Genomic DNA, 21263 nt, shown 5'->3' on the forward strand with positions numbered 1-21263 from the left:
TCCACATCCTTTATATTTATGAATATATGAGTGTTTATTTATATATTTATTACTGTGGTGGTTTGTAGCTAATTATAAAGATATTTATAAAACAAACTATGTAAACAAAGATAGTTGTATTTATAAAGACTTAATTATAAATTGATAATTAATTTGGGTGAAGGGGGGCTAGAAGGTTAGGGTTAAAGGTCAAGGTTAGGGTTAGGGCAGGGGTAGGATCATCTGTGCTGGATCATCCTTCTTGATATTGAATTTTTGGTCTCACCAATGTATTGTTGTTTTCCACATTTAACACAAAATATGAGATAAACACAATTGGAAGTTCGTGAATTGAGTTTTTGTTGTATTTATTACTTATGTGTTTTTAGTTACAGAAAATATCCTATAAAATATTTTTTATTTTTTAAAAGTACAGTGTGTAGAATTTAGTGATATCGAGTGTTTTAAATTGTATGTTGCAGCTGAACACCCCTCATCTCCCCCTCTCCTTCCAAAAAGAACCTGTGGTAGCTTCAGTTGTCATAAAAACTCAAAAGGTGTTTAGTTTGTCCAGTCTGGACTACTGTAAAAAACATGGCTGCCACTGTAGAGAGGGTCCCCTCGATGTAAATATAAAGTATTTAAATATAAAGGGTTTTTTCTGGGGTAAAGAAAACTACAATTCATACAATTTAGTGTTCTTACTCTTTTTATAGCCCGAAAATACTTGGTAATTTTGATTACATTCCCTGATATTTCCTGATTCTCTTTTATGGTCCTAAAATTATTTTTCAAATTTGAGATTGCATATCAAACCCACAGTCAAAATAACCTCTTTTCCATAGGGCCCTAAACAATATTCTAACTGCCTCTCTGAAATGATCATCTGTCGATTGAGATTTCACCAGGCCTTTGTAAGTATTCCTTTGATGAAAGCTTGTCTTGAATAACAATGCATGTGCATCCGTATCCTGCAACAGTTTACCCCTGAGACTCTAAAATTGTTTTGTGGACTCAAACACTTCACCCACCCCTCCATCGGCATAGTAGATATTGAGTGAATACAGGAGGCCTAGATTTGCTGTGACTTGTAGCTCTGTGTTGGATTTCCAAGCCAAAGTTTCCTCTGTTTACATTTGAGATCCTTTAGAAGCTAATCTCGCAAGTGCAAGATGATGATCTGTTTCAAATTGTTATCAAGTTCTCTCCACTGCTTGATGTGGATCACAGCCCAGGCTGTACAAATAACACCCTAATGAACAAAATGTTTGAACAACATCAACATCTCAAGTGGAACTTCATGTTATGTTGATCCTTAGACCCTGTAATGTCTACTCACTTTTTTTGCAGGGAGTCATTTTTACAGCAAAATTTATGTAGAATATAATAAGATTCATTTTTTTCTGTTAAATGGAAACTGCTCTGGCTTAATTTGTTTTTAATATCTGGCATCCACCCTGCCAGCTACTGCACACACACACGCGCACACACACGCACACACGGGTAACATTTTCTGCACAACACAAGGTCAAACAACTGCTGTAAACAGAAGACTTGAAGGATACGGATGAGGACGATCAAAGATGTACAGATACTATTTGCACACGTTATGTATAACCACTACCCACACCACAGTCACTGCTGCAGAAATGCCAATGTGCCAGATACAAAAGAGAAACACCCCTGATATGAGTTACTGTGCACTCTATGGTTTTAAGGGAGAGTACAATAAAAATGTGGTACTTGTTGATGTAGGGTGCACTCTGTCCAGCAGAGAGAAGCACAGAGCTATAAAGACTCTGCCGGCCCTATGAGGAGCTTCTACACCAGGCTAATGAGCATGGCTGCTTCAGTGTGTGTGTGTGTGTGTCTGTGTGCAACTGCAAGTGTTCCTGGAACTAATCAATGAAGGCTGGAAACCAAGAAACAACAGGGTGCAGAAGAACACTGAGGAAACTGGTCGCCACTTACTTCCCATGATGCTCTCTGTTTGGCAGGGGTAGGTAGCACTGAGTGGGAGGGCAGACTATATGACTGCAACAAAAAATGACAACTGACCTCTTTAACAAGTCAAGGTTCACTTGTGAACTTGATAAGACAAAAGTGAATTGTGATAATTATTTACAAAAAGAGTGAATCGTAATGAGAGTGAATCTCCCAAGTCAAGCAAAATATGACAAATATTTAATGCAAGATAAAACAAATATTATCACATATATGTTGCTTCTCATGGGTTAAATGATACAGCCCAATATTTGAATAATGCTTAACATACAGTATGTCCCCCTGCTTTTATCTATGGTTCAACTTCACCCCCATTAGACTGGGTGAGGTTGTAAGTATTAGTAGTGGTGAGATACATTTGCCTGGGACATGTAATACTTCTTGTTTTCAGATGATGGCAACAGAATACCAACATCCTGATACTCTTTGCAAACCATGTATTCTAATGTAGGTCTTTTTTTTCACAGCACATATTTTGACTTTCAATGTAGGAAAAACTCAGAGGTTGCTCAACTGTCTATTCAAGCCTTGAGTGTGTAGTAATGAGTCATCACACACAGGAAACGTATACATTTGTATACAGAACCAATACAGTAATATCCTTCACAGTATCCTCAACAATGATGCATAAATTAGCAACATCTCATTTCATGAAGATGTAATTTCCCACAAAGTTTCCTTTAGAAAAGATCAAGGCAAAGTCTGAAAATAGTTCAACCAAATAATATTGAGAATTTCCCCTTTTTGTGACGTTGATGTTTGGGTGACTCTTGGCTACAACTCTGGCAACACAAAGCCTCTCTTTGCTTTTTCAATTAGAATAGAAGTGAATTCAATTATGTAATCAAGTTATGCCAATTTTCCCCTCAAGGAGACCATGTTAGGAGTTGAACTGATCAAAACTGTGTCTGACTTTGAGCTGACTTTTTACTGTGAGTGCCCTGAGGCAATAAGGCCCATCAGCCCATTATATCATGGAGTCAAACAGCCTCCGCTGTGTGCACATGCAGGCCAGGGTCAGCCTGTCTGCAGAGCTCATACGTGGCTGCTCATGCTGCACCCATCAGTGCACTGGAATAAGCTCAGCTGGCTCGCTGGGACTCAGGTCAGCTCCAGACATAAACACACACTTAGGAGACCTCACTGCTGTCATGTTAATATCAGTGTATAAAGCCTGTAAAGCCTGAGACTCCTGTGTTGTACTGGCCTTGCTTCTTTTGTGCAGATCTGTTGTCAGGGCAGAGGTATGTATGGCACGACGGGGCTGCCCCTAAACCCTCCTGGAGCCAGTGAATGAGAGGATGGACAGAGGCAGAGGGAGGAAAGCAAAGGAAATACACTCATCATCGTATTAAAGAGAGAGCAGGACAGAGGACTGGAGGGAGTGGAGGAAGGAGGAGGATGAGGGAGGGGGGTGCAGTAATGGGGTCTTTGTTCTGGTTGGTGTGACTCACAAAGCCTCGGCTGGGGCAGTGCAGCTTAGTTACCGTTACCAAACACAGAGAATAAGGAGGGACGAGTGTGTGTGTTTGAGGACTGCAGGGGTATTTCTGCAGACCTGCAGACCACTGTTATGGTTCATCCAGTTATGAAATTTTAACATTTGGTTTTGTCTAACAGTTGCGAGGATATACAAAAAAGCAAAACCTTCAGCCCTGATGCAAGTTTATCATCAAAGTTGTGAACAAGAGTGATATTTCTCCTTTGTATCAGTGTCAAAACAATGTTTTGTTTTGTTATCAAACTGGACATTTGTCCCGTCTTTTCCTTAGACTTCAAATATGATGATGAATCTCCACAAAACCTTTGAAAGACATCCATGTTCATTTTAAAGCCATGTTCCAGATGATTCCAGATCCAAAGAAGGGACTCAAAGCACTGAAACTGTGGAAACGTTGTAGGATGATAGAATGTGAAGACAGATGATGCGTCTCCACTTTCTACCTAAAATAACAGAACCCATCTTCAAGGAAAATGTATTTGACTTTTTAATTTGGTCCATGTCCCATCCACTATCATAATGGAGGCAGGGTTTTTACGCCTATACTGGATTCAGCCACCAGGGGGCGATCAGGGCGTGATGTCATCCAGCTTTATAAGGAGTCTATGGGTATGATATGAAAATACTTTTTCATTTTAGGATATAACGTACATTAATCTGAGTAGTTTTCACCCACTACTATATATGAACATTGTCCTGATAGTGGTCTGTTCAGAATAATTACCTGCCACCCTGCTGCTATTGTTGCGTGATCAGCCTGCCAGACGCTCCCCCAAAGACCACTTCCCTTCTTTCAAGTGAGAGAGTCCACAGAGTCCTGTGCCAGCCTGAACACAATGGAAACCTGGTCAACACCGCCCTCTCACCCTGATAAAAATAGCTCTCTTGCTGGCCTCAGACATGAAGGTTGTTTAGTAACAATAGTGTGACAGGACTTCAGCTAAAATAGCTCCATGTTATTCTGAGGTATCGAGCATCACAGTTTAAATCAGTGTGTCTGCTGTTAGAGTCTGTGTCATCCCTGTTCTGAACTATAATTATAGCTTCTGTTTATATGAGCTTATTTTTTGCACTGCTGGGTTTACTTTAAAGTCTGATAGCTGTTGGACTGAGGGCAGTCAGCGTCCTGTCAGTTACTCACTGTGGGAAGCTCAGTTATTATTTGATTCACTTAAGCACTTAAAGTCGGATTCAATTTAATTAGACATATGCTTTTTAGTCTCTGATGATCTGTAAGTTGTTTTGTGTATGAGTATGTGTTTAGAGTCACTTAAGGTTATTTGTACACAATATTAAATTTCACTAGATGCCATATTAGAACCAGTGTCTCTGCTTTGTTGGCTACACCTTCTCCCTCTCTTTCATTTTCAGCTATGTTATGCCTATACAGTCTTGAAGCCTGGAAAAGAAAGAAAGAGACTGAAAGAACAAAGGATTGTGAACAATTTGAGAAAAACATCTGTGTGTGTACATCTCTATGTAATTGATTTGATGGAAAGAGAGACATGTCTGATCTCATACAGATCAGTCTAGTATTACAGTGTTCATGTCCTTTTGGAAGCTGGTGCCTGTTCATATTTAACATGTTCAGTAGCCCAACCAGCTGTTTACTTATATCCTTGTTGCAGAATAAATTGTACACCCTGTTCAATGACAATAAAGGCATTGTTCTTTTTCTTCTAAATTATCAATATCTCATCTGTTCCTGGGTTATGGTGTTTTAGCAGAACATCATGATCAGAGTGAAACTAACCGTTGACCTTTTAGAAACAAAAGTCACCATCGTTTTATCTGAACATGTCTGGAAATGCTACACTCAGTGTATTCATTATTGAGTTGTGGCTGAACTTGTTCTGTGACGTCGGAATGACCTTGACCTTCGACTTCTGACCACCAAAATCTAAATTCATTCATCTGAGTGTGAGGTTGTTCAGAGTTTGAGGGAATTCCCTCAGGACATTCCCATGAGGCCAAAGACTTGTATTTTGAGGTCACAGCAACCTCGACCTTTGACCTTCAAAATCTAATCAGTCCAAGTGAACCTTTAAACAAAATTTGAAAAAATTCCTCTGAGGCCTTTAGATACAGAATTCACAAGATGGACAACTTGTAAATATAATGCCTCTGGCTGCCATAACTGCAGAGAGAGATATGTACATAGTGTGTAATATTCACCATTTTGTCAAAGAAAAAACTTTTTTGACCCACGCAGGGAAAGTGCTTTATCAAAACTGCATGGCAACAATATTTGGCAAAATATATTCTATTTAGTTATTCAGGCAAGAGTGTTTGCAGTTTTTCCATGTATAAAGAGATCCTACTAAGAAAATATAAATAAGGAGGGTTTTTTTCCAAATTAAATTCAACATTCAGCACCAACATCCATTGACTGTCATGTACAACATGACATGTCAGATTCTAAATCTGATGGTTAGGGGTTATGCTGGAGTATGTTGGAGAACCATGGAGGAGACAAGAGTCCAAGTTCAGAGGTCAAAGCAGAGCGATTTTATTTTCTTAGCTTTTCCTGTGTGTGGTTTCAGCTCTTCATAGAACAAAGTATTAATATAACATCAGAAAATCTCAAGAGAAATAGTGTGCATAGGCAAGTAAAAAAGAGAGAAACACATATCGAAAGAGGAGTTTGACTCACAGGACACACAAAGCATGGATGAGGTGAAAGAGACAAAGGGAGGAAGGCAGTATTTAATGCCTCTGATCAGGCTGAAGTGATGCCACCTGAGGGGGGTGTGTCCTTTCCCAGGCAGGAGCGCTTCATCCGTTTTTCCCTTCTCAGGTGGAGTCTTGTGATCCCTGGAGGGTGACTCCTGACATGACGCCTCTCAAAAAGTGAAACCAATGTCTCTTGATTCATCTGGCGGTAGGTCATAAATCCAGCCCTCTCCATGTTGGTGAATGGGATATAGACCACATAAAAAGTCAAAATACACACCCAATACATATTTCTCAAAGATGGTTTCTTATCAGAATACAACATTTTCAAGTGCACATTTTCGGACAAGTTTGGTTTTAAATTGATGCGAGATAAAAACCAGGGGAAATGTTATAATTGACAGCGTAGATGGACTTGTGATTGGTTGAGCAAGAGTATTGACAGGATTTGGCTACCATTAACCAATCGTTACTGTGCTGTCTCAAGCTTCAAATGTGCAAAATGGCAGGGTTCGCATCGTGGATGACCTGGCTTCATTTCTGAAAAGTGTGGACGTGTTATCGATCTTTATATACAGCCTATATCCTGCTCAGCAACAATACTTGATTAAAGATATTTGGGGGACAGGTTTTACTTTACCCCAAATTTAAGAAGGTCCTTCGAAGAAAATATAGATAGGGAGGGTCTTCTTTATATATAATGTAACACCCTGAACACCATTCACCAAACAATAACTTTCATATAGTCCCTTACAGAGGGCCTGATTAAAATGTGTTGGTGTCTCTGAATGTATGAATGTATCATTATGGATAACAATAATTGTACTTACAAGTACTTGAAAGTTGTTTTTTACTCGAATACAATATTTGTTGAGAGTGGATTCAGTGGCAGCAGAGATGCCTCTTATATCTCAGAGAATAAAGTCCCCTCCACCTCCACCTCCTCTGTTCCTCCTTCACCGCCACCCTCTGTTCACCCCCCCTCCTCCCCCCTCTGACTACCGAGCTGCTATTGTCCCGTTTCCTGTGCAGCTCTGCACATTTCACACGCACGCTCTTGACTGTGGGGGCGAGCAGGCGGTGCAGTGCGGTGCGGTGCGGTCCCTGCGCGTCTGGCGCATTAATGGAAGGAAGAGACTCGCAGCCCCGCAGCAGGACGCGCTGCAGCTCCAGCTTCGAACCGACCCCTTGGCTTTTAGATCCGCAGAGTTGAGGAGTTCGGCTTGATTGAAACCGAGTCCTGTGACAGCGGCTGCTGTGAGACTGACAAACACCAGGCACCAGGAGGAGCTGAGCTGTCACCATCCCCTCAGCTGCATGTAAGTTTGTCTCCATTCGACCTTCTGTTGTGTTGATCTGACCAAAACACGATGTGTAACTTTTGAGCTGCTTCTTCCCACACGAGGGAAACAAACTGCTTTGTACCCACTGACTCCACAACATCTCATTGTGTGAACCCAGATGTCACCTGTTACAGCTGACACACAGTTAACCCTATTATCCGTGGGGCCAGTTTGTCCCCATTTAATGTTTCATGTCTCTAAATAGATGATCATGTTTTGCTTCAGATTTGACACTTTGTCACTATAACTTGTACATTTATAATCATCAAAGTACGCATCTACAAGCTTATTCACTGTGTCCAACAACACAAACAGCCTTCAGTAGAGACTAATGCAGTTTTCTACACACATTATAAGGCCTCATAATGGTGTGCTGAGTGAATTACAGGGTAATCACCACATGTACACTGAGACAAGGGGACGTTTGTTTTTATCATAAAAATTGAACATTTGACATGGTAGTGAAGATTTAATGTACATCACAGGGATTTTAACTAATGCAGTTGTGATCATAAAACAATGCAAACCACCGTCACTGTCACACAAGACCCAGAAATTATGTTATGGTCCCAAACGTTCCATCAACACCGACATTATATTTTTCAGTCTCAACAAATATTTTTGAATTGTTCTTATCAATAAGATATGATAAGATTCATGAAAATCAAAGCAGAAACAAGAAAACTCTTTCTTGGTTATTAATATAGATTTTTGATTCATCATTTGGTTTATAGCGGAAATTACCATAATGTTTTCTCAGATCTCAAGGTGACTTCTGTGTTTTTTATTAATAATCCTAAAGTCTGTTCAAAGATATAGAATATATAATACAAAACATGATCATACAAGACAAATATAACTAGCAAATATTCAAGTTTGTAAAGGGAATACAAATTAGCTAATTAATTCTCAAAATACTGTTTATTTATCCATCATTTGATTAATGGGTTAATTGATCAGCTGTTCAACTGATCATTGACCTCTTATTTGGAGGACTTCTTGTGTGATGTACCTTAGACACGTTTCTAAGACATTCCTTGTTAAAATTGTATTATCTCTATAAGCTGTACTGGCTGACTGCTCGTCCTCCACCTACAACCCTTCCCCTGTCTTCTTCCTCCCAGCATGTGAGAGAAAGGAACAGCTGGATGTGAGCTGAGCCTGAACCTGATCCGCTCAGATCAGCGGGTCCCAGAGGCCTGTTTCTGTCACTGTCGCCGCCTGCTGCAGGGGGAAACCCTGTGCAGCTGTCCATGACCTGTACAAGAAGCATATATACACACACACACATGCTCACAGACTGAAATCCTTCGGCAGGACTTCTAGTAATCCACAGCATGCTTAAGTATGTCTGTGCAACAAATCTGATGTAGAGGCGTTTCTTTCTTTTTCAGATACAAACCACATAGCAGCCAAATTCAATGCTCTAGGGGCTAGGCTTCCTGCAGGAACCGCATCAGCAGAATATGAAACCAGCCACTGTCAGGGGTCCTGGGCCGGAGCCACAGTACACAGGACCATACAGTGTGCGTGTGTTTTTGCATGTGAGTGTGTGTGTAAGGACTGGCATATTTAAGTGTTTGCCTGCTTGTGTATGCACGTGTAGAGACTTGTGCATGTGTAAGTGTGTGTTGGGTGCAGGCGGGTACAGTGGGGGCATTGTAAGCAAGCTTTTTGGGGTAGGCGTGTGAAAAAGCAGTAAAGATGTCACACCACAGCTGGCACAGGACAGCACTGATGGACTGCTCACACTCACAGCATTGTCTTTGTTTTTAGTGTGTGTGTGTGTGTGTGTGTGTGTGTGTGTTGAAAAGACAGTCACTCCCATCCAGAGACACTCAGGGTTTTATTACATGTGGTGCCAAAGACTGACCATCTCACTTCTGGTTTGTCTCTGTTGTATAACACAAGATAAGGACAGTTTAGGTTCATAAATTTGGTGCTGCAGTCATTTTTAACGACTTTTCCTTTAAACTGGAGGACAAGGGAGCGAGATTTTAATAATGGTTCAAGTCAATAGAACAGAGGCTGAGATGTGCTGTCTCTTTAGGCTATAATGTAAGGGTTATTATTTGGGACACTATGTCCAGACTCACAGTGTTCTCACTCACTGTGTTGTTCTCCTTGTGACTTGTAAACTGAAGTTGATGTGTCCAATTGGTGGAGTTCCCCTTTAGGATTGAGAAAGACGTGGAGTTTGAGAATTAGCAGCTTGTTTTTCCTTTGAGTCATTTCAGTGTCTGTTGTCTTGGGTCTCATATGTGTCATTGTGTTCTACAGTGTTTGTGTGTTGGAATAACTACTGACAGTGGACTGAGACTAGTATCCACAGTCAAACTATGTACAACAGCAGGCAGAGGCACGGAGGAGGTAAAACAAAGAGCTTTTGAGAACAACATGATTATACGCACTAAGCAGAGTAAGTCAGAGATGCTAACTGAAGATAGGTGTCAAAGGGTCCAGGTCAGAGTGGTTTTCAGAGGGAGAGCAGGGAGAGAGTGGCTGAGGAGCAGGCTGACCTTGGCAGATTACAGAGAGTAGTAGATGATCCTGGCAAGAAGAACAGAGGTTTGAGAACAGGCGGGATGCAGAAAAACAAGAATCTCCAAAAACAGGCTGAGTTGGAAAAAAACTGTGTAAATACCACAAAGTAAGATGAAACACAGAGCGGAGACTGGACAACCGCACACTAGAAGGGTGCTTGGGTATTCCATACCTCCACCAGAGCTAACTCCCTATCCTGCCGTGTTAAGAAAAGTCATAAACAAACCCTGACTCCAAATTTTTAATGGTCTTTTCCTTTGGTCATGCCCCTCCCCTCCACAAAATTTGATGGAAATCGTTCAGTGTATAGTGTGTGAGTCTTCCTGCCAACAGACTGACAAACAAGCAGTGGTAACAAAGGCTCCTTGGCCGATGTAACCAGGAAGTAAGCACATAAAAAGACTAAAGTGTCAAGATTCCCAATAGCCTTGAAGTCGGTAATGTTCACCTTTACAGATGACGTGTGGCTTTTACACTTCAACAAAACTTCCCCACTGAAACTAAACCAGTTTTCGATACATATATATCCATTCATTAGCCTCTGTTTACAGACTGTAACTCAGGTTGTCTGCTGCTGATCAACACAAGTCTCCAGTTGAACTATATTGTTTCACATGGTCCTTTATTTCAATTAAATATGAACAATTCCAAACATGTTTTTGTAAACAACAACCACAACAAAAAAAGTCGGTGCAGATGTAGCTTTTTGAATTATGAAGATTTGGTCAATGTAAAATTTCATGATGGGAGCAATAGCTCATTGTCTACCACTCAAACACCACAAAAAATAGGTATGTATGATTTCACACACTTAAAAATCGCTTCATATAAATCTCTGTCTTACACAATGTCCAGTCAGTTTAATTGTTCAGGTTTAACAACAAAACTACTGTGTGTTACTGTGGCTGTGTCCCTGCACTGCACAACTGTTCCACTGAGAAAACATGCAGAGTTATTTACTACTTCCAGTCTGAGCTCAGCTTTACATCCTGACGCTGAAGTTAAAATAATCTTCCAGTCGACGGTGCGTTCCCCTCCCTGACAGTTATTTACCTCTCACAGTCCTGACGACAGCCTGAGTGCTGCATGCTACACTGCTGTTCGGACTGTGACCATCTGACCGGATGAGAGCTTTTTATACTGACTGATAACATGTGAACATGCACATACACACATTTATGAGCATACAGAGACACAGCACAGAGTGTTACAGCTGATAAACACTTAAATTTAACTTAATCCATGTGTGAAATTAGATTCTCTGCATCTCTGTAATATTATTTTATTCTTATTTTGTTTCATTATGTGCAGTTTGTACTGTGCCTTCTTAACTGTTTTATTCAGTACTGTTTTATTCAGTACTGTGTTTTGAATATGGGCGGCTGTGTTTCTGAGTCAGACCAGATTTCTCATGGGTCTTGCAGTGCTATGGACGCTGCAGAGTGCTATGTGTGTGTTATGATGTGTTAATGTGATGATGTTAAAAAGAAAAAGATGATTCAAGTTGTATAATGAATGTGGAAAAAAATCAATGATTTTACCCATTTTCAAAATTCACATGATGCACATTTTCTGGGTACTGGATGCTTCCTCTATGGAGGACTGGAGATGTTTGTGTCTGCGTCTGTAACTTTTATTGTGAGGAAGTGTCAGTATGTTTTTTCCTCTTCTCTCCACAGGAGGATTGAGCAGCCCTGCAGCCGTGCATCCTGACTGTCTCTGCCTCCATTTGTGTGTCTGAACGTCCACGATGGCTCAGAGGGGCCTTGATTGGTGGATCCCCTGCTGACGCCTCAGATCCCCAGACATCCGCCCAGACTGGGCCCTTCTCCCGCTGGCTTTGGCGTTCCCTTGTTCTGCAGAGTTTCCCTCCCTGTTTAAGCCGTCAACATGGCTAGCCTGGTGCTCAATGAGACCGGAATGGAGAACTGCGGGATTGACGACTCCTTTAAGTACAACTTGTACTCTGTGGTCTACAGCGTGGTCTTTGTCTTGGGTCTGATCACCAACTGTGCTGCGCTCTTTGTATTCTGCTTCCGGATGAAGATGCGCAACGAAACCACAATGTTTATGACTAACTTAGCTTTATCTGATTTAGTGTTTGTTTTCACGCTGCCGTTCAAGGTCTTCTACAATGTTAAACGCAACTGGCCATTTGGAGATGGACTTTGTAAAGTATCAGGAACAGCCTTCATCACCAACATCTACGGCAGCATGCTCTTCCTCACCTGCATCAGTGTAGACCGCTTCCTGGCAATAGTCTACCCTTTCCGTTCGCGCTCCATACGCACACGCAGGAATGCAGCGCTGGTGTGTGCTGCCGTGTGGCTGACAATCGTGGGTGGAGGAATATCAGTGACCTTCTTCTCCACCATCAACAGTAAAAACAGAGAGACCAAGTGCTTCGAGGGCTTCTCTCAGAGCACCTGGAGGACCTACCTGTCAAAAATCACCATCTTTATTGAGGTGAGTGAGCCGCAACAGGCTCTAAGTCACACAGTTTGACATGCACACCATGTTTACATGTTATTTAGATACATAGTGAAGTTTTCTTACTCTTTTCATTATCGTTCTAGATCGTGGGCTTCCTCATCCCCCTGCTGGCCAACTTGGTATGTTCCTCACTGGTTTTGCGGACTCTGAGTCGCCCTGAAACTGTTGGTCATGGTTGCGACAGCAAGAGACGTGTCTTGAGGATGATTCTGGTGCATCTGGGCATCTTCATCATATGCTTCGTCCCTTACAACTCTATCCTCTTCCTTTATGCCCTGGTGCGGACCCAGGCCCTGGCTAACTGCGCCATAGAACGATTTGCTCGAACTCTTTACCCGATCACGCTGTGCCTGGCCAGCCTCAACTGCTGTCTGGACCCCGTGGTCTACTACTTCACCTCAGAGAGCTTCCAGAAAAGCTTGACCCTGGGAGGAAAAGGGTCTGGCTCTCGACCTGAGAGCATCCCCCGCAGTGACACAGAGATCCAGGGCACAACAAATACTCTCCCCAAAGACACACACTCTGTAGCCAGCAATGGAAAAGAGGCAAAGGTGTCTGAAAGTCAGTTCTGACTCAGCAGGGAAGATGGAAGGTAAAGAAGGACATGGTGGGTTTTCAAAGACAGGAGCCCTGTTTTGGGAAAAAATAAGCAATCAGATGTTTGGTCCTGGAAGTGACAAACACATAACTCAGCAGATTAGTTAAGTCTTGAGGTAAGTCCTGAGGTATGGCCTGGGCTTTACGGATTAATCCACCACAGGAGAACACAGGAATGTATCTGTGTTTATTATAAGAGAACGCCACGGGGACCAGAGACCCACACAAATCAGGACTATTTTGAAAGTGCAGAGACATCCAGAGCCTCTAATAGAGACTCCCATAGATCACCACTCAGGCTTAACGCACACAAACACTCACAAATGCACTGGATTGTGGATAAAATGGAGATTGTTGAAATACACTGATAAGTACTTTTGTAACACACTGAGCCCTTAGGTCTTATTGTTATAAAGCTCAAGCTTTCACGGTGCATTATATTATGTTAGACATTAATGTTATGACACTTCTAGTGAGGTGAGACCCATTGTTATTATAACACAGCAACGCACTGACTTGCTGAGTCGAATGTGTCTCATGTTGAAGTTTGAGGCCATTAAATGTCTTTTTTGAAAAATACTTTTTCTGGCGACATTTATTATTTCTGTGTCTGTTGATCCAGTCAAACTGGACTTTGTCAGAGTGACTGAACCCATGGAGGAGTTTTACTATCCCGGCTCTTGATTTTCACCAAGCAGCCAATGTTGGCTTGTACTCGGAGGAGAGGGCGTTTCTGATCTGGTGGAGGACCATGGCCTATGTGCTGTGTCACAGGCCAAATGCTTATTATGACTAAAGCAATGGTCCATTGTTTGCTCTGAATGAGCCCTCTCTGTCTTAATCTGGCCTTAGACTGCAGATCTGCTCAAAGTCTTTTACACATAGCAACGCACACACACTCAAAAGTACAACAGTGTTACGCTGCTTAAAGCACAGACTAATAATGAGTCAGCAGAACCACAGGTTTGGGATTCTATGTAAGAATCTGTTGGTCGTTAGGTAAAATCCTTTTTCCAAATTTACAATCAGTCAAGACAAATCTCTCTGTCTATCTTGACAATTCTGACAGTTGAGAGCTAGAGGGAGCTATTTCATCTTATTTGCTTGTTTTGTACCATCCACATCTCATCCACTTTCAGAGTACAAACAGCTCCATAGATGAGATTTGGTTTGTTAACAGTTGTAAGATGAGAATATATGGTACAAATACTTAGACTGTATATTAAGATGGACAATGCATCACTACTTCTTCCCTTTATACAGAAAAAATTCAGCTAACATATCTCGAATATACGAAATCTGCCATCATGCACATTTTAGTCAGTCTGTGCAGAAGTGAGCGTGGGATGGAGCAGCAGTAGCAAGGTCCTGTCTGTACACATACTCAACCAATCATGTGTCGGTCTCCACTGTCAATAATGACATTCCACACATCACAGAACAAATTTATCAGAAAATTAACACATACATCAACTCGATAATAACTACCTAAAATGACACAAAAAAACTATTTTTAGAAAAAATTATTAGATGTATACTTTTCCATGTTAGTTTTGTCCATGTCCCATCCACTAACATGGAAAAGGCAGGAGTTATGATCTATACTAAACCCAACAAGCAGGTGGTGATCAAAACACTTTGGCTTCACTTTTGGGAACTGTAATGGTGTCAATCTTTGTATGCAGTCTATGACAGATGAAAAAATAAGCTGGTGTTTTACAGTGACAACTGCTTCAATATGGACCAGTCTTTATGTTTCTATACACACACTAAAGCTCGTCCTGGAGAAATGAATTGACTTCTGTCTGGCACATTAAGTGTTTGTACTAGTTGTTTATCCATTCTTTCATAAAGCTGGAGATTCATGGCCATACTTGCGAATGCATAAGGCTTCTGTACCTGCTGTGGTATGTACAGGGTGTGAAAGAAAACTGAGTGATCCTAGCAACCCTATCTGGTCGTGTGAGTGAGAGACAATACTAGGGCAGCAGGGAGGAAGACAAACTGGAGTGGATAGAAGTAGAGCAGGAAACAAGAGGAGTGGGAGGGAGGACATATTGAATAGAATACATATCATCTAGAATGTGGCACAGAATGTTGCAACTGATGAAACTGAAACACATCACCTGTCAAATGTTTCATTTAGAGCAATGGGCTCCTCTGAGTGCCGAAAGAAAACAGCTGCATACTGAGGCTGTGAGAGTTGGGTTGTTCTGACCTCTAGTGGCCATAAGCTGGAACAAACACCAAACTGAACGCCACTGACCTTTCACGTTTCCCCGCGTGTCCTGAATTGGCCTGACTTGGCTTCATGTTGACCTGTGTTGAAGTGAAACCAAACTGCAGCAGCACAGGAAGCAAGCAAGATCTCACACACAGAGGTGCCTGATAGAGCCTGGGAACCCGTCAACTCATCTTTTTTTTTTTGTGTGGGGTATACTAAGTATAACAGAAGAGAACACAACTGAAACCATGACCTATCTGTAAAAGTGTGAATAACCTCCCCCTCAAGATCAGTCACTACTGGAAGAAATAAAATCTAGTTTAATCAAGTTTGAAGCACAACACTTAAATATCCAAACACAAATCTACCATATGATGTAAACGTACTGATAAACACCTGCTTTAAAAAAGGAAGTGTTGCAACTGATTAAGGGAAGCAAATGGAGGCTGGCAATCTAAATAAACTGAGACATTTGGCAGTGCAGCAGGGTAGATGTAAACAAACTGTGCAATCACCTGCTGCTGAGGTCTTCAAAATTTCACATGTAAGAGAGAGCAATTTCTACCTGTCTGTATTATAAGTATTTTAAGTTGTTGAAGATGTCACAAATGACAGAAATACACTCACATGCAAGAGGGCACAGCTTCCTCTTCCTCTCAAACCCAAACCGAGAGTCAGTCGAGTATGACAACAGCTCACATCGGACAACATCTTCCTGATGCCACAGCGCAGTGAATCTGAAACTATACCACTTGCTCACATGCACAAGCTGTCACGTTTTTCTTCAGGCTGCAAAGTGTGTGAGGAAAGTCTGCAGCTGTCCTCCTTTTGCATCCGTGCAAATCTTGAAGAGAAGAGTGTTGTCGTCAGTGTGCCGTTGACAGAAGAGCGTGAAGCATGTGGTCACTGGTGGTCGCTGACCTGGTGGGACTGTCCGTCCCCTCCATCCATGATCACTAAGAGAGAAGAGCACAAAGGTAATAGCACAGTCTTTTGTTTAGAGAGATAATGTGTGTGCAGCAGTCATGCTGCTTAGCTTTGTCTCACAATTTGTGGTCAAAGTCATGCACATTTTGCTGATGAAAGGGGATGTGGAATTAAATCCTCTCTAACTCATATATGTACCTATATATTTATAGATATATGACAGTTTCATATTATAGATATTATTAAAGTCAAATTAGCATTAAATTCTTAAGTAAGTTTTGTATCACTTGTCTCTGTTGTGGTCTTGCAGGCAAAATCATTATATTAAAGAAATAATTGCAAATACAAGTTTTCAAATTTTGAGACATATTTTAACAATGTTTTCACACTGACAAATGCTTCTTACACAACAGTGTTAGGAAAATGCAAGTTGTCACTGTTCCTTGGACACAGTCACTAACTCGTCACTGTACAGATAAAATACGGAGTCTATTGGCTGAGTGGAGAAGCCTGTCGCAACAGTCAAAACTACAGTAAAAGCGACAAAAAACATTCAGTGTTTCTCTGTTCCCTCTCTGGGGCAATGGAGGAAGGGTGTGGTGTTGTCTTAATGGAAGAAGGACGGGTAATGCTTCGGTAAAGCTTCAATAACTCCTATCTCATTTCCTGTTGCAATCTTCAGACAGTCATAGACATCTCATTATCACTTGTTATCAGCGTTTTCATGACCAAAAAATATCCATATCCTGCATATATATATAACAGTCTAAACAAAGTAAATCAGGGAACCTCAAATGTTTTCTTGCTTAGACACACTTATGACGAGTGCCTTACTAAGCAGTGCCCAAATATTACATAAAATATATCCTAGGACATAAAGTAAAAGCCCTGCATTGAAAATAATTCTCAAGTAAAAGTGTGTATTCAATAACAGGATATACTGAAACTACGACAGGTGCTCATGACCGCTGTGACTGTTTATATGTAATATTTTAACATCTAAGGAACATTTAAATTTTGTTGTTGGTTGAAGAGGAGCCAGAAAATCTCATATTTTAAAAGTGAATCATATGTTTTGCACGTATAGATAATAGATATAAATCAATGTCAGTGAGTATAAAGTATAATGTTTATCTTTTTAAGTGTTTTGAGGTAGAAGTTAAAGTTGTATGAAACAGAAGAACATGCACAGCAAATCTGTACAATAATACACAGTAAATTTACCTATAGGGTCAAAGGACTGTCACACTCGATGCTACTTTCCTCCAAGTTGACTTGTATTGTCTTTAGCTATTTATGAACAACCCTCATATTTAAAAGAATGTTGTTGAGTTCCTCACTTAATAAAAACCATCTAATGTGGAGATATTCATGTTTAAATTGATTTATGTCTAGATCCTCTTTCCCTCATGAATAAAAGAGCCTGTTAAAAAATGAAAGAAGTGAGATTCTGGAGGGAGCACCAGCCAATGGGATCTGGCAACTAAAGGTTATTATGAGCAATGACATATAGCTGATTTATAGATCATCAGAAAAAGGCTCAATATGATTGTAAAGCCACAAGTTAAAACATATGACACATTTAAAACAGTGCCTCATTAATGATCAGTGTAGTGCATAAACTATAATGTGTCAGTACATACCCACAATTAATTTTCATTGCAGTGTTTCAGGACTGTTGGAAAATGGTTAATTTTTTTTAATTGTTCTTCCAGAGTCTGTATGAGCAAGGGAATGTCTCTGAATACATCTAGGTCGTGGGAGGAGTCCCTGGTAAACTCTTCCTCATCATGTGACTACAACATGACCCACTGGGAGCAGCACATGGAGAAGATGTACACCTATTTCTACTTGCTGCTCTTCATCCCAGGCCTCCTGCTCAACACCACTGCTCTCTGGGTCCTCTGCAGACATATTAGGTACACATAGCAGGCTCATATAATGAGACACATATTCTGGACTCGACTTACCCCTCTCTATGTTGCTCTGCAGTAAGAAGACCAAGGCAGTGATATTCATGATCAACCTGGCAGTAGCTGACCTGGCCCACATCCTCTCTCTGCCCCTCAGGGTCTATTATTACATCACACACAGCTGGCCTTTTGGACGAGGCCTCTGCTTGTTCTGCTTCTACCTCAAGTTCCTTAACATGTACGCCGCCATAGTGTTTCTGGTAAGCAGACAGTAGCCTAGGGGTTTAACAGACTTGTCGACTATCAAAACCTCTAGTCAAAACTCTGCATCATTGTAGACTATTTCTTCATCTGTGGTTTTAGCAAGGTGCAGTAATTCAGCAGTGGCAGTGGCAATGTATCTGCAGCAGATATGCAGCATGGATTGTTGTTCTAGAAAAGAAGTTGTCAAGTCATAGGCCCTGTGTCTTTAAAGTGATAGTTCACCGAAAAATTCAAATTCCCTCACTATCCACTCACCACTATGCCGACGGAGGGGTGGACGGAGTGTTTTAGTCCACAAAACACTTCTGGAGTCTCAGGGTTATCAGTGTTGCAGCTGAACTGAATACAATTCAAGTCAATTGTGACCTCTTCTTCAGACGTATTAAATCAACAGAAAAAAAGTTACATGCCTCATTACTGCTCATATGGTGTCATCCAAGTGTCTGCAAGCCCCGACATTTATATTTGACTCAAAATTACATCATTTACGTCAAGTTTTAAGCCTAAATTACCTCTGATAGCCTCCTCTGTGGTGTGTTCATGTACCCTCGGGCACACAATTGGGGAATCCACTTTGGCTACGTTCGCTAGCACTTCAGGTTATGGACTGTTAGGCTAAAAACACGGTGTAAATGACCTCTTTTTGAGTAGAATATGAAGCTAGGGGCTTGCGAAAACTTGGATGACACCACACGAGCAGTATGGAGGCATGTTATGTTTTTTCTGTTGTTTTATTACGTCCGAAGAAGAGGTTGACTCCTTCAGTGTTTAGTGGACTCAAACACTTCACCCATCCCTCCATCGGAATAGTGGTGAGTCGATTACAAGTGAATTTTCATTTTTTCGATGAACTATCCTTCTAAGGCCAGAGATATACTTGTTTTTAACTAAGCATACACATAATGGGTGCCTCACGAATCCTGTGTCCTCTTGGTATGTTGTGCAAGTCATAGGAAACGTGACAAATCCACAAGATGCAGCATGCACAGGGATGGTAGAGAATGATGTCAGGGGAAGTACAAGACTTCAAGTGTTGCCATGTTTTCTATTTACAAAAGTCAATTACCGTAGTTTTATACGGTCTAAGTTCTGTGGTGTGCCCCCTAGTGAAAAACTCCAGTAACATGCAAAGTACAAACGTAGTACACAGCAAGCATATGAGCAACTATACTTGCGATGCAAGAGCCAGTATGAATATGGCAGCACAAACACATTTAGAGCAGATGAATCTGCAGCAGCTGCACCATCTCTCTCTCAAACACATTAAGTGTTGGGAAAACCACAATTACTTTCTTGGAATAGTTGACAGCTACTAGAATGCTCTAGCAGACAATATCCTGATGACGTCCTGGGGAATGACAGGAAGTCTTTTGCTTTTAGACCACTGATTCCCTTTTCCTCATGTCAGAACAGTTTTTCCTTCTGTTAATGTGGCAGGTGATTTCATGTCATTGTTTTCTGTTTCCAGGTGTGTATCAGTGTGCAGCGGTGCGTCTTTCTGCTCAAACCGTTCACTGCTCGCGAGTGGAGACGGCGCTACGACCTTTTGATCAGTGTTATAGTGTGGGTGGTTGTCAGCCTGGGCTGCTCGCCATTCATTCTGATGCGGAGCAACAGTAATGCCACCGGGGCCAGCGTCAGTACGCAGACAATCTTTAACATGTCATATTTGATGGAGGTCACTTCTACCCAACATCCCTTAGATTACACCAAACTAGCACCGCATTTGAGTGTAAGCCCCAGTGGACTTCGGCCAGTCTCTAGTCCCAGTTCTGCCACGGTGGGTTGTTTTAAAGACTTGCCCATGCGGCGTCTGTCTCTTCCTCTGGCCATCACCATGATGTCTTTAGCTGAGCTGTTTGGTTTCTTCATTCCTTTGGCCTGCATCATTTACAGCTCCATCCGCATCTTCCAGTCCCTCAACCAAAGACAGACCCAGGTTGAGCAAAGCTCAACCTCTCTGAACTCCTCTGTACGCAGCCGACTTCAATCAGTCACCTCCATTGGTCAGATAGATAAATTCCATGAAAAGCAGACAAACGGTGAGAAGCGACGCGCCCTGCGTATGGTGCTGGGCTGCTCAGCCCTTTTCTTGTTTTGCTTCGCCCCCTACCACCTCAACTTCCTGCTCTACCTGATGGTGTCACAGGACATGGTAAAGCACTGTGCCACCAGACATGCTGTGCTTCAGTTCCACCCATTGTCTCTGTGCATAGCGAACCTGAGCTGCTGTCTCAACCCGCTGCTCTATTATTTTCTGACAGCAGAGTTCAGGCTGCACCTCGCCAGACGCACCTCCTCGTTCTCCTCGTTCCTCTCCTCACCGATCAGCTCCCCGAGTCAGCGCGCAGCACCTTGCAGGGTGTTAAGCATGGAGAGTTACTTTTCAGAAAGAGAGTAGAATCAATAGAAAGGAAGAGCTAAACATGACAAACACAAACATCTCCATGATGCATTGTATTAAACTTGACAGCACAAGATGATTTCATGCTGCAGAGCATTGACATCAGTGTCCTTTGGATCAAAGTCTTTGAACTGAAATGATGTATATATGTGTTTCATGAGAATGTATTTCATGTTCGCTGCCCCAGGTGGTAAGTTTTTCTTGTATCTTAGCTCCTGCCCTCAGACCATGTCTCAGTAAAAATGCCACAACTTTAGATAAGCTATATTGTAACTGTCAAAGCTGTATATGAATGCATGTATGTAGGTGATAAATAAAATGCTGTGCTTTCTGTCTTATCTGATGCTGTTATGTGTTATTGCATCTGAGGATGAGGTTTCCTCACGTGGTAGCAAAT

General features: G+C 41.6%; 2 protein-coding genes and 1 long non-coding RNA gene across 7 annotated transcripts; 2 read left to right on the forward strand and 1 right to left on the reverse strand.

Moving 5' to 3' along the window:
* Positions 1 to 5969: 5969 nt before the first annotated feature.
* Positions 5970 to 7129, reverse strand: LOC138411353 (uncharacterized). Its single transcript, XR_011243991.1, has 2 exons — positions 6988 to 7129; positions 5970 to 6386 (listed from the first exon to the last, which is right to left on the reverse strand). It is a non-coding gene; the product is annotated as an uncharacterized lncRNA (long non-coding RNA).
* Positions 7130 to 7179: 50 nt separating this feature from the next.
* lpar4 (lysophosphatidic acid receptor 4) lies at positions 7180 to 13713 on the forward strand. Of its 3 annotated transcripts, none has more exons than XM_020088202.2 (4): positions 7206 to 7476; positions 8895 to 9044; positions 11724 to 12510; positions 12621 to 13713. In XM_020088202.2, the coding sequence occupies exons 3-4, from the start codon at positions 11935 to 11937 to the stop codon at positions 13107 to 13109; spliced, it is 1065 nt and encodes a 354-aa protein (XP_019943761.1). In that variant the 5' UTR covers positions 7206 to 7476; positions 8895 to 9044; positions 11724 to 11934; the 3' UTR covers positions 13110 to 13713. The 3 variants fall into 3 exon arrangements, with proteins under 3 accessions (XP_019943688.1, XP_019943761.1, XP_069387282.1); XM_069531181.1 differs by having other exon boundaries at positions 8895 to 9026; XM_020088129.2 differs by lacking the exon at positions 8895 to 9044 and having other exon boundaries at positions 7180 to 7476.
* Positions 13714 to 15266: 1553 nt separating this feature from the next.
* p2ry10 (P2Y receptor family member 10) lies at positions 15267 to 21204 on the forward strand. 3 transcript variants are annotated; one of them, XM_069531179.1, is made up of 5 exons: positions 15267 to 16335; positions 18001 to 18204; positions 18278 to 18458; positions 19931 to 21030; positions 21062 to 21204. In XM_069531179.1, exons 2-4 carry the CDS (start codon positions 18008 to 18010, stop codon positions 20861 to 20863), a joined length of 1311 nt encoding a protein of 436 aa, XP_069387280.1. In that variant the 5' UTR covers positions 15267 to 16335; positions 18001 to 18007; the 3' UTR covers positions 20864 to 21030; positions 21062 to 21204. The 3 variants fall into 3 exon arrangements, with proteins under 3 accessions (XP_069387280.1, XP_069387281.1, XP_069387279.1); XM_069531180.1 differs by having other exon boundaries at positions 16015 to 16335; positions 18040 to 18204; XM_069531178.1 differs by lacking the exon at positions 15267 to 16335 and adding an exon at positions 17234 to 17774.
* Positions 21205 to 21263: the final 59 nt, after the last annotated feature.

The sequence above is a fragment of the Paralichthys olivaceus genome, chromosome 9, assembly GCF_024713975.1.
Source record: "Paralichthys olivaceus isolate ysfri-2021 chromosome 9, ASM2471397v2, whole genome shotgun sequence".
Lineage (NCBI taxonomy): Eukaryota > Metazoa > Chordata > Actinopteri > Pleuronectiformes > Paralichthyidae > Paralichthys > Paralichthys olivaceus.

What these genes read in the sequence shown, in the direction of transcription:
- lpar4 (XM_020088129.2), top strand. Translation starts at nt 11,935, where the DNA reads ATGGCTAGCCTGGTGCTCAATGAGACCGGAATGGAGAACTGCGGGATT. An exon ending in AAATCACCATCTTTATTGAG is followed by an intron (nt 12,511 to 12,620) that starts GTGAGTGAGCCG and finishes TTATCGTTCTAG; the next exon opens with ATCGTGGGCTTCCTCATCCC.
- p2ry10 (XM_069531179.1), top strand. Translation starts at nt 18,008, where the DNA reads ATGAGCAAGGGAATGTCTCTGAATACATCTAGGTCGTGGGAGGAGTCC. An exon ending in GTCCTCTGCAGACATATTAG is followed by an intron (nt 18,205 to 18,277) that starts GTACACATAGCA and finishes GTTGCTCTGCAG; the next exon opens with TAAGAAGACCAAGGCAGTGA. An exon ending in ACGCCGCCATAGTGTTTCTG is followed by an intron (nt 18,459 to 19,930) that starts GTAAGCAGACAG and finishes TTCTGTTTCCAG; the next exon opens with GTGTGTATCAGTGTGCAGCG.